The 13,233-nt window shown below is 43.5% G+C and overlaps 1 protein-coding gene across 2 annotated transcripts in view; it reads left to right on the top strand.

Annotated features, from left to right (window-relative positions):
• The window catches only part of Kif5c (kinesin family member 5C), a 134,364-nt gene that overhangs the window by 82,895 nt on the left and 38,236 nt on the right, over window positions 1-13,233 (top strand). For both annotated transcript variants that reach the window (XM_035446810.1, XM_035446811.1), the window contains exon 11: window positions 3,956-4,104. In XM_035446810.1, coding sequence (XP_035302701.1) covers window positions 3,956-4,104 — 149 coding nt within the window. The remainder of the gene's footprint in view (window positions 1-3,955; window positions 4,105-13,233) is intronic.

Here is a 13,233-nt window from a genome sequence, read left to right as displayed (position 1 = left end):
CAGCTGCCATTATCATTGTATCTGGGAAGTTCATTCACAATGTTGGGCGTGGAAGTTTTGTGTATAGTTATATAGTATCTAGTTGAATGTATTCATTGTACAGTTGGTGGGTGTTTGGATGACTTTCAGATGGGGGCTGTTATCAAGAACATTGCAGGTATTTGTTGCTTCTGAACATACCTGTTAGGTAAGAATAGATATGGGCCATAGGGTGTGGCATATAGTTTTAGCAGATGTTACAAATCACTTTTCTAAAATTACAGTAACAATTCATACTCAGTTGATCATCAGAGGTGAAGTCACTGCCCGTTCTCACGAGTTAGCTTTTCTGTTGGGCATGGAAAGATATCCTGTTGCCATTTTAATTGCACTGCATTTCCCCAATAGTTAATGATCCCAAGTATTCTCTTTGCAGTGTTTATTGGCACGTCTTTCAGGAAATGCCTGTTCAAGTCTTACCCTGTTTTCCCTACTCCTGATTTATAGGAGTTACTCCAGATAACTCTGTTGTCTGTGTGTATTTCAGTATCTTCCCCTATTTTATGACTTGTCTTTTAACTCTCTTTATGGTTTTTAATGAGGGAAGTTTTTAATTTGATGGTCAATTTTTCTTTTACGTTGTAGTCAAGAAATCTTTATCTAACACAGGGTCTTGAGGACATTCTCTGTATTTCCTTGTAGACATTTTACTGTTTTACCCTATGATCCACCTGGAATAGCATTCTTATGTGGAACTGGAGTTTTATTACCATATATCAAAAGGGCCATGTTCATGCTGTGTGGGGTGAGCATAACCCATTGATCAGATGGCAGCGGTGCAGAGCTTTTGGAGCTTTTGTCTATTCTGTTTCTAGCTAAAGTTTCTGACTCTGTAATCACTTTAAGAACTAGGGCTTCTAAGTACTGATATACATTCCTTTAATTAGTGTACACACACACACACACACACACACACACACACACACACACACACACACACAATCTCTTTCTCTTTTTCTCTCTAGGAAATGGGAGATATTTTAAGTCTATGGAGCCATTTTGCTAGAGTCAACTCTCTGTTTTTTGTTTTGTTTTTTTTTTCTTCCATATCCTGGCCTCAGGGGATGCAAAATGAGTCTCATTTGGAGCCTAGAGAATTCTAGAGATCCAGCATGAGCTGTGGTTTCTCATGGTTGCTGAGCTCCAGGTCAGAATTGGGTTGAGTTGTTTTCTATCTCCTCCTCTGACTCTGCCCTGTTGTCTCTGCTCAGCTCTGCTCTTTTCAGCCACTGCAGTGGCCCCCTTACATCTGACCGCTAGTCAGGTCAGGCCAGTAAGGAGAAAACATGGGTAGGTGATCAGAAAGAACAGAGGGAATGAGTGCCAGCATTTATTTCCCTGCAGACTCATTTTAGGCTGGATGGCCCCAGACCACAGGCCATTATAGGTCCCACAAGCAAGCTGTCTCTTCTAGCTCTCTTTTTGAGGCTTTTCCCATGTCTACTAATATAGGCGTTACATTGTCCCTTGTTCCTCAGCACCTTTCCATACCTTTGTTAAACTCTGCAAATTGTATGAATTGAGTAGATCAGAGTTCTTTCCTGCCAGGACTCTGCTTACTACAGAAGTAGAAGAAAAAGAATGTTCTGGGCAGCTCAGGAACCAAGATCAGTTATCCTGCAGAAACCTTGACAGGTCTGCTGAACAATGTGCCTCTGACTAATCCTGCCTGGAGGCAGCACAGAGACTCCATCTTTTTCTCTCTGTTACCATTTGGGGCCATCTGGGGCCTATTTATGACTTAAGTAGACTTGGTAGTCTAAAGCAAGCATTTTAGGTATGAGTTGTTTTTTGCGCCTTCTGATAACGGAATGGACACTGCTCTGCCTGTGCTTGCATCCCAGACACAGCCTCAGCATCGCCTGAGGATGTCAGAAGGTGGGGTGAGAATGCCAGACTGCAACAAGCTTTAAAGTAGTAATAAAATTACTGCTATTGAAGAATTAGAGCTGAGATAGTTCCGGAGAGAGCAGCCTCAAGCTACAGCAAATGAGAATTACCCTAAATCTTTAGTGAGTCCAACACTGAAGTAGTTTAATTCCTCTTTCGACAGTTGGGTTATTTAGTTGTCTTCTTTAGGAATTAATTTTGGAATGGCATCTGTAGCAGTAGAGAGGACTGTTGAATTTCTTGCACCAAAATAGAAATCATGTTCTAAGTGTCATTTGATGACAACAGTAATTAACCTGGATCACACATCAGCTGTACCAGCAAACATGACAGTCCCGGAATTGTTTGGAGATTAAAATGAGAACGTCAATAGCAAGTAAGACAGAGCATCATATATTTTCACAAGAGCTTTACTTGCCTAATGAGCAAGTAGCAAATGGACTCCTACATCAGGAATCCACTTTTCCTTGGACATGGCTAAACCTGTCCATTTCTGTGTGGACTTAGGTGAGCCAAGCCTTTTGTTTAATCTCACCTAATACAGATGGTGATTTTTTTTCTTTCCAGCTTCTTTCATTACCTGTACAGCAGTTGTGCACATTGCATGACACCCGTAGGCCACATGCCCTAAGAGATAATGAAAAATAATGCCCGTGAGGCATGTTTTGTCATGTATTATTTTTTTAAAACATTTTGAACTTAGAAAATACAAATATTAAAAATCCCAACTTCTGGCTATTTTTGAACAATGCGATGATTTGAGAACAATTATCTCTTTACTCTAGCATGGTGATCCTTGCCTTTGATGATGGGATCAGTAGGAAGCCCTGGTGTCCACTAGTCGGCCTCCCTCACCTATGCGGCCCACCTACACTATAGCTATGGGTTGGCATGTGCCCAACACTTTGGTTCTAGGTACCAAAAGCAAATAAGAGAAGTAACTGATCATTCAGTTTTGTCCCTTGTAACATGAATTCTAATAGGTCTTAATAATAAAAGCCCAGAGTCAGATATAGGGGAAAATGCTGAGAGATCAGAGAGACAGAGGAACAAAACCACAGCCATCTTACCTCCTCAGCTTCCCAGCTGAAAAGAGACTGAGCTCCTGTCTCCTCCTGCCTTTTCCCTTCGTCTGGCCACCCAACCATATCACTTCCTGTCCATCTGTACAGACCTCAGGACCTCTATGGTTAGCTAGTGGCTAGCTCTACCCTCCGACCTTCAGGCAAGCTTTATTTGTACAGACAAGATATCACCACAGTCCCTGACATAACAAACCCCAAGCTCCGAGAATCTGGGAACCTTGTCCACCTGTGTTGGTATATCCCCAGTGTTTTATAAATGTTTATTGAAATAAATGGGAATCTGTTTAGGAGATGAATCTGGCAATGGTCTGAGGAATGACTAAAGGAACATGGTGAACATTTGGGGTAAAACAGACTGAGGGGGCAGAAGTTCGACAAGATAAGACTCTGAGACACAATTTGAATAAAAGTCCATTGGATTGAAAGGCTCATGGAGTCTGAAGGAGAAAAGGGTAGGATGGTTTTTGGAGCCTCAACGAGTAACAGTGTGAGGCTGGAGAGATGGCCCAGCAGTTAAGAGTGCTTTTTGTTCTCTCCTGAGGACCAGAGTTCAGACCTCAGTATCCATATCAGACATCCCACAAACATCCATAACTCCAGCTCCCAGGGATCCAATGTCTTCTTCTGGTTTCTAAGGGAGCACATGAACACATACACACACACACACACACATACACACACACAAACACCCCCCCCCCCGTAATACACTGACACACATATGCATACACAGAAACACACACATAATAAAAATAAATCTTTTTTTAAATAAATGAAGTAGCAGTACCCTTTACCCAGCTTTGAGGGTTGTAGGTAGATACCACAGGAAGCCTCTGCTATCCCAGTCCATTCTGAGACGTGAAGGGAATCCGAGGCTTGATTATATAAAATCAGTGAATGTTGATGGCTAGTTTCAGAATTGATTCCTTGTGTTTTAACCCCAGAGCAAAGACCATCAAGAATACAGTCTCGGTGAACTTGGAACTAACAGCAGAAGAATGGAAGAAGAAATATGAAAAGGAGAAAGATAAGAACAAGGCCTTGAAGAGTGTTATCCAGCATCTGGAGATGGAGCTGAACAGGTGGCGGAATGGTGAGAATGGATGGAATCGGGGGAGGCAGGGACATACGCTTTCTCCTTCCCATGACTGTGGGCATCTTGGGAGCCTCTTGGGAAAGAGGATGATAGTGGAATTCAAGCATTTCCAATTCCCGTGATGATGAGTGTTTTATTCTTTTGTTTTACTTATATGTTTTATTATTCCTTGGCACCATGGTATGCCTCATTCCATCCTGTGGCATGCACATAGTGGTGTGGGCACGGTGGCCTAAATCAATCAATCTCTGTGTGTGTGTGTGGAGGGGTGCACATGTATCAGGAGGAGTGTGTGTGTGTGTGTGTGTGTGTGTGTGTAGAAGCATGTGTGTGAGGGTTCATGTGTATACACATATATGTGGAGACTAGAGAACAGCTATGGGTGTTCTACCCAGGAAGACTCCGAGACAGGGTCTAGACTAGCTAGCAAGCCCCCATGACCAGTCTGTCGCCCCTTCCCCAGCTCTGAGATTTTGAGAGCATGCCACCATGGCTAGTACTTTTGTGTATATTATTGGGATGCAATTCAGGTCTTTGTGTTGAACACCAAGCACTTGCTTGAGAGAGTAATTCCCCAGCCTAACCAGAATATTTCCGGTGCTCTGCTTTCTGTATGTTACAGATCTTCATTCTCAGGGATCCTGGCTTGATGTTTACGGGGCAGCATCTGAGAGTTTGTTTTGACTAATTCAGATTGCTTTGACTAAATGGAAAAATATCATTTGCTTTAGTCTTCCCGTTTATTTGGGGTTAAAGGTCACCTCTGGCAAGTACTTGCCTTTTCTGACCTGCCTCACAGTCAGGTTCTTCAGAGTGAAAGATAGAGGGCTAAAGAAACCCTGTTCTAAACTGGACTCCCGAAGACCTGCCTTATGACTAGCTGCCCTCCCCCGCACCCCCGGAACAATCTCTTTGGTTTGTTCTACAGGAGAAAATATCTCAGAGAGCTGGCGTGCTGCGGGTGGGTGGGTTGTGGGAGAGGTGTTAGGAGTGGCTTCCAGATCGCAGGGCAGACAGATTATTTTGGTGACTTTAGCATTATGACAGAGCTTAGAAGGTAGCAGTCTGAGTCTGGAAACAAGGCAGGCTGGAGCTGTGTGTCAGAGGATGGGAATAGCTGGAAGTCATTCGTTCCTCAGATCCTTTGCTTCCCTGGAGTGTGTGTATTTCTGCAACTACTGCAGTGTGTGCCCTGAGGGCGGGAGCCTGGGGGTTGCTGAGCAGACCTGGACGTAGCATGCCTGCTTGTGACTTCGCAGTGAGCTGGAAGCCAATTGTTGGTGATGGTATTTGCTGCTGCATCTTGCTACTAAGGATCCAGTGTCAGTGAGCTGCTTAGTTAATTGAAAAGCAATTACGTGGCAAACAGGAATTCAAGAGAGGATCAAAAATTGACCTAGTAGCCTAAATAACAGGATTTTCCTCTTTTCGGAAGCATCTCTAGCTACGCATGTGTTTCAAAAGCTGCTAGAATAATTGAATAACTCAGCACCTGTGCTGGGTGATGATTCCATGCAGATTGGCAGGGGCAGAAGAATGGGAAGTGCAGAAAGCAAGGCAGGAGGAGGAGGCTCTGGGAAGCTTTTCTGTATTTCTGGAATCCTTTTGGGTCAGTTCCCTGTGGGATGACTGGGCCATTTAGTAAAGTCCTTGGTGAGGGCTTGGCTCACTGGCAAGAAGCACTGTGAGTTGGGCAATAACCTGGTTATTCTAACCATTTCCCATCTCTTACCTAACTCTAGCAGTCCAGTCCTTCATCCCACATCCAGTGCCACCCTCTGGAACCTGCCCTGCATTGTTTGCCTAGTTTCCTGCAGGCCTAACATTTCTTTAGGGTCCTGGATCCCATTCTTGGCCCCTGTGTATGCCATGGCATTAACTGGTTAGCCCACTTCATCCTCATTGCAAATCTTTAAAAAGTATGATTTTCTGTGTGTTTTGGTGAGAAGCTACATGATACCATAAGTTACATTCTTTGGGGAAAGTAAGGCATAAGTCTGAGGGTCTGGAGCTCAGGAATGAGCTGAGGAGGGGAGACTGAGTAATACTGATATTTCCGTAGTTGTTGAAGGATAGGGAGAGGCAAGGCCCCTATAGGTGATAGGTGGGGAGAGGAGAGGAAGTGGAGATTGATGGATTCCCCCCCTCCCCCCCCCCGCCCCTGCACACACGCACAGCCTATTGCCTTGTAACCACTTGATAGCTTAGATGGGAAGTGTTCTGCAGAGAACTTTGTTAATATTCTTGTTGTAAAAGTGACTGTTTTTGGAGGCACAGGCTTTTAAATGCAGAGAACGTAGACTGATAGAGACAATAGGTGAAAGGAGTGTAGTGAGGCAGAGTAAGGGGACTGGGGTGGTTCTAGGATGAACCAACCAAAAGTGTAGAGCAGTGGCAATGACTAAGTTGTGATATGTTGGTGTATCTCACATGTACAACAAACCAAAGCCACGATTTGTTTTCTGCTCAGGGTTGACTGGCACTTTGGTCTCTTGGAAAGCTGTAATTCATTCCTTCCTCCTTCCTCCCTACCCTCCCTCCCTCCCTCCCTCCCTCCCTCCCTGCCTGCCTTCCTGCCTGTGTTTTTTGATTTTTTTTTTTCCGAGAAGGGTTCCTCTGTAGCCTTGGATGTCCTGGAACTCGATTTGTAGATCGGCTGGCCCCGAACTCACAGAGATCTGCCTGCCTCTGCCTCCTGAGTGCTGGGATTAAAGACAAGAGCCAGCACTGAGAGTCGTAAACTTAACCAAAGTCCAATCCCTTCTGTCATTGGTGCTGCCTACACAGAAATAGCCTTAGTGATTGTGTATTGGCCAATGAGATGAGTGAGAAAAGTGCCATCCCAGAGGGTAATGGGCTGGAGGCCCTTCAGGGCTGTCCTGCACCAATCCTTGTACTTGAGTCCTGAGGGATGATAGCCATATAGAGTAAAAAGCTAAGCTGGAGACAGGGTCGGCTCTCCCAGCTCATATCAGAATGGCAGGATAGTGCCTGGTTCCTTTTGAAATAGGGCATTGGGTTTAAACTTCTAGAAGGCAGCTATTTAATTTACTTCAACATTCCCTGGGTAGTGATATTTCCACAGTGGGATATGAAAAAGTTCTAGGAGCCCTGTCAATGTGTGCTTTCCTGGGAAAGATACTTCATTCCTTGCATGATGTGTTTATAGCTCAAAAGTTTTGCCCCTCTATTCCAGCTGTGAGAGAGCAAGGAAGAAGTTGTGTGTGCACGCCTGGGAACTTTTGAGCTTTCCTTGCTTGCTCTCATAGAGAATCCAGTGGCAGTACAAAGCAGGAGGAAATAACTGCAAATCAGTTGCAGACAAATAAATGAATAAATAAGGACACATGTCTAGTCCAGTTGATAATGACAGATAATAGAAACCATTACCCAAGAAAAAGGCATGCCTGGACTAGTATTGAAAAGTTACAAAAGGTTACCCTATTACATGCCTAGAGGCTGATCTAAAGTCTGACCTCCACCTGAACCAATTTGAAGCTCGATTGAAAGTTTGTGTTCCCTCCAAAGCACATGTTGAAATCACAATTTCTGAGGTGATAGTATTAGGAGGTGGTTTCTGTGAGACTTGTCCTACTTAGGATTCCAACTACTGTGATGAAACACAACTAAAAGCTGCTTGGGGAGGAAAGGGTTTATTGGACTTACACTTCCACATTGTAGTTCATCACTGATGGAAGTCAGGGCAGGAATCTGGAGGCAGGAGCTGGTGCAGAGGTCACTGTGCCGTGCTGTTTACTGTCTTGCTTCCCATGGCTTGCTCAGCCGCTTTCTCATACAATGCAGGACCACCAGCCTGGGGAGGCCCCACTCACAATAGGCTGGGCTCTCCCACATTAATTACTAAGAAAATGTCCTGTAGGTTTGCCTATAGCCCAGTCTTAGGGAGGCATTTCTCAGTTGAGTTCCCTCCTGTCAATTGATGGCAGTCTGTATCAAGCTGACATAAACCAGCCAGCACAGGAGGTGACTGTTTCCTGAGGATTATTGCCTTCATGGGATTCCCATGAGACTGTGCTTCAAGAGATGCTGTCTGCAAACCCAGAAGAGCTCCTCCTACCCCATCCAAGAACACTTGTGCATGGACATGGACATACAGTAAATAAAAACATAAATATAATTTTTAAAGTAAGCCGAGTGCCGGCATCGTTGCTCACACCTGCAGCTCATACATCATAGCTCATCTCCCAGCATTCTAGAGGCAGAGGCGGGAAGATTCCAAGTTAAAGCTAGCTTGGGTCACAGAGAGACCCTGCCTCAAAAGGAGTCATGAAAGAGGATGAAAAGCTATTTTTGTCTAGTTTTAACTCCATTATTGTTTCTTTCTTTTAAAAATCATGGATAAGTGAATAAAAATGTAATTTCTAAGAAAAAGAAAAAAGGAAAATAAAACCAAAAAAACCCAAATTTAAAATTGAAACATTTTTTATTTTTGAGATCATAATTTTATTACAACGTTTCTACCTGCCGTTTTCTCCCGCCAAACCCTCCCACATACCCCTCCTGCTCTCCTTCAAATTCATGGCCGATTTTTCACTAATTATTATTGCCAAACTTAAATTTTTAAAAATTACATTTTATGGTATTTGTGTACGTGTGCATGCGTATGTACGTACATGACACACTTCACTTGTGAATGCCAGAGGACGACTTTCAGGAGTTAGTTCTCTTCTTCTGGGTCCCAGGGTCTGAACTGGAGTGATAAGGCTTGGTAGCAGGCACCTTTACCTGGCAAGCCTTATTGTTGGCTCCTAAACCAAAATGTTTACAGAGGTCCATGTCAGGAAAAAAAAGAGACCCTAAAGTCCAGGTGTCAGACTAGCAGGGTAAAGGCCATCTTCTGTGTCTGCTATTTCCCTTGTTGAACAACTAGGTATAAAATGAGTAGAGTGGGTTTGAATTCCGTTGTGGAAATCACAATATTAAATGCTTTCTTTTGTTAGGTTTGCTTTAGACAGCATTTTGCTGTGTCGCCCAGGCTGGCTTTGACCTTTGATCCTTCTTCCTGCCTTAGCTTGCCGAGTGCGGGAGTTTCAAGAGGGAGGGAACCACTATGACTGTTGAGATTTGCTTTTTCAGCATTACGTCTATGGGGATGCTGGTCCACTCTTGAATTCATCGGTGTGAGCTCATAGGAGTTAGCATTTCAGTCAAGCTAATTTGTTAGGTCTCCTTTCTTCCTTTGAGAGTGTAGCAAAACTAACAGGAATACCGACTGCTCAGCGAACACTGTGGCCTGTTCAAAAGCCATGAATGGAAAGAGGGTGCAGGTTCTGAGTAGCCTGTATGTTAGAAAATTGCTCTGGACAGAATTAGGGGATGTCAGGAGCTGCTTACAGTATTTTTAGGAAAGAAGGTAAAGGATGCTATTGGTATGCAAAATAGTCTCATAAAGGAATGATGCAAAAAAAAAAAAAAACCTTCACATTTATATAATGACATCTTGTAGCCAGCTGCTCTTGCCCATTTGGCTACTTTAAAGACTTCCTTTCCGTGTCTTCGATACAGAAATTACTTACCAGTAGGTTTGCCACTAGGCCTGTTTAATTGGTATTAAAACAAAACACCTCGTTTGCCAGATATACAGTGGTTTCTGGTGGAAGCTGGGAGTGACCTGCAAATCCCTGCCCTGGAGTGGCTGAGAAAATGCAATTACCTCTCCGTATTTTCCAGAGGCTTCAGGGACTCAACTTAGGAAAAGAATAACTAGCTTGTTGCTATTTCATGTGTGAAATTTAATGATTTCCTGGCAGTCTAGTGGCATTCCTAAAGTAAAAAAGGAACCAAATAAACCCCCTTTAGAATTTTTAACTAATAGACCTAATGAGATTTTGTTGTTGTTGTTGGTCTGCCATTCTCATCCATCGAAACTGATGGATTTCCATTTTTGCCGAGATGTTATTTATGTTCTCTGGGGGTTTTCCTTTTATAATTAGAAGGTTCTGCAAGCCTTATAGGTATGCTCCGAGTGAGTGCTCCTGTGTAAACACAAATCTTTTTAGTTCTTAAAGGTAATTACAGCTGACAATAGTAAATGCCAGGGTGTTTATTTAAAGAAGGGGGGTCTTGCAGCTTAGAAACCCAGACATTTCCAAGGTTATAAGCTCTTCTATAGGCAGCAGGTACAAGCCTCCTGGGCCGGACTAAAAGAAATCTGCTTTTCATAAAGCGGAAAGAAAATAAAAGCCGTTGCTAATCTTCACTTGGTGGTCTTTCTCCCCGGCTGATTGCAGGGCATTATTCCTCCAGGGCTGGCTCGAAGCTCTCTCCTCTCTGTTACAATCAGTTATTCCATAATCATCTTGTGGAGTACACTGCAGTGCAGGGAATATTCTCGATTAACACGGTCAGATTGCCATGGAGACAGATTGCCTGGTGTCAGCTCTTGCACAGTGTTGGGAATTTACAGTCCCCAGACATCGTACTTACTGGGGTCGCTTCTGGAAGTCATTCGCCCGGTTCTTTGAAGGGTAGTGATGTTTGGAAACCCTTTGGTTCCTCCCTGGGCAGGAGCTGTGCTGCTTCTGTGTGTGGCTGCCTTGTTCAGCTCCACCTGAATGGCTGCTGCAAAAAACCATGCCTGCCTGACCTTTAGAATATGAACTAGCAAGAGCTTGCTGTTTACATGTAGCTTTGTGGGAGAGGTGTTGACACACCGATTCAGAGAAGTGCTCATGAGAAACCAGAAAGACTGCTGTAGGTTTCAAACCTTGTTTTAATAATGTTAAAAATAACCCGGAAATGGACTTGCATAACTGGTGTTTCAGTTTTTAAAAGACCGCTGGCCACACAAGTATTTTGAAGATACTAAAAAAAAATTAAGAATAAGTAAAAATAATTGAATTGCCGAGCATCTCAAGTGGCCCATATGCCAGGGAGGAGAGGGAGTAAGAGGTGGGACTTGAGCCTGTGATGCCAGCTGTGCTCGCTTGTGGCATCTACTGTCTTTGGAACAGTTCTGTGATGAAAGCAGTGCTCTTCTCCTTTACAAAAAGCAAATGAAGAGGCTAAGCCGGCTATGGGCCTGTGATTAATTCAGCTTGTGAAAACGTGTAGTGTGACTTCAGGATAGCATTGCAGTGCTAGACATGTTTATGAGAATCTGTTGATCATTTTCTGGGGGCCCCATAGCAGCATGGTTAGCTTGCTGGACTTCTGGAAACTGGGACATCACCTACTTCCTGGAAATGATGTCATTCATAGGTGACAGAAGAAGAAAGGTTTAGGGGGAATCAGATCTGTAACTTTTGGTTTGAGCAAGGTCATTTGTAGGTCACAGGAGTTAATCCCTGGTCCCTGCCTGCTCAGGTAAATTAAAACAAAACAAACAAACAAACAAAACCACTGGGCAGCCCTTAGTTTGCCTTTCCTCCAGATATCATTGCCTGTGTAGCCATTTGGAACCAAAGCACACAGGGACTGCTTCTCATCCAGATGTTTGTGGATCTTATCTCTTTGCCTGTAGTGAGTGAGTCTGTGGAAAATATGGTCATTGTTGGCTGGTTTCTGGGTCAGTACAGTTAAGTAGTTAACCTACAGTTAAGCATGTTGAAGCAGGATGGTTAAATTCATAGTGCATTGGACTGCTGTGTTCCTCAAATTTTATGACCTATTCCTGAAAAATCCAAAATATAACCATAGGCAGGACTGTGAGAAATGCCAAAGTGTCAGTGGGGAGCAGAATTAAAAAGGAGGAAAAGGCTTTACAGTTCTGATCTATGTTGTACATTGCCTGAGATGTCTGAGGGCATATTCTGAATTCTTTGTGTGATTAGAAGTTGTACCTTCATCCATCCCCTCACACACTCCTCTATCCAGTCATCCATCTATTCATCTGTCTTGCCACTCTGATAGGCCATGTGCTTAACAGACTGTAGAGAATATAGATTCTTTAATTGAATGAAACCCATTCCCTACCCTAAGGTTGTTGTTGAACGTTTTAAACCAAGGATTGGAACTTGACGATATACTGATTTGGTCCAAAGGCCACCATGATCTTCTAGTTTTATTTCAGGTCAATAATTTCAGAAAAAAGCATACATACAGTGTGTAGTCCAGTTTAAGGGAGAAGATAGTGAAGCTTAGTTTTACATGTAGTGAATGAAGCATGGATTATCTAGGATTTGCTTCACATTGCTGTTTTAAATGGAACTGACACAAAAGTGAAATCATTGATATTAGCTTCACCTCCATGGAAGCCTGTATACAAACAGCACAGCCAGACCATCCCTGTGTTTTGTTTATACAGAGATAATGTGCACTGTGTTCAGGTGGGTTCCCTGAGGCATGAAATACACTGTTTATGAAATTACAGATTAAGATCTTGGTTCTTCTGTCTTTGTTCCCATTTTTGGCTCTGGGCAGTTTTCCGGGGAAATTTTTGCAGAATGGATAGTATGGACTGAGAAGCTGAGTGGGGCCTGGGCTGCCCTCATGCTCAGGGACTGGAGGGAGAGCATGGAGTTGCTGGTGAAAGCTGTGGCAGGGAAGTGTGTTTGGTGTGGGTTTGCTTTCCAAGAAGGCAGTTGAAAGAGTTAGGCCATGTAATTTCCATAGGATCTGCTCCTTGCATTCTGTCTTTACATGATGATTTTCCTGTTGGGGCAGCCTTTGGTCAGCTTGAAATCTGTGCCTTTTTCCCCACTTGCATTGCCAAATTGAGCCTTCTTCCTTTGAAGGCCCAGAAAATCCTTCTTTGCAGACTGAGAAGAGGTGTGTATAGATTCTAGATTGGATGTCCTTTTTTTTTTTTTTTTTAAATCCTCTTTCCCTGGGACTACCTGACATCACAAGAAATTATTCTATTTGAACTCTCCAGCAGAGCCAATTAATTCGGGCTTCCTGGGGGAGAGCATGATGGTGGAGAGAGTGATTGCGCAGGGCAGGTCCAGTCCTTGAGTTGACGCTACCCTGACATTGCCCCCCTCCTGAGAGTCTCAGGTTGGCAGGAGTTGGGGTCCCATAGCATTCTAGTTAAACAGTGGCACTGTGTTCCTTGCTTTGACTGTTTCTACTAATGACACAGTAACATAATTAATTGGTAATTAGGATGCCTCAGAGGTCTGTTTCCCTTTGAATCAGTGACTAGAGAGAATATGATTCTAGTAA

Source organism: Cricetulus griseus, chromosome 6 (assembly GCF_003668045.3).
Source record: "Cricetulus griseus strain 17A/GY chromosome 6, alternate assembly CriGri-PICRH-1.0, whole genome shotgun sequence".
Taxonomy (NCBI): domain Eukaryota; kingdom Metazoa; phylum Chordata; class Mammalia; order Rodentia; family Cricetidae; genus Cricetulus; species Cricetulus griseus.
This window is presented reverse-complemented; position numbering and strand designations above follow the sequence as displayed.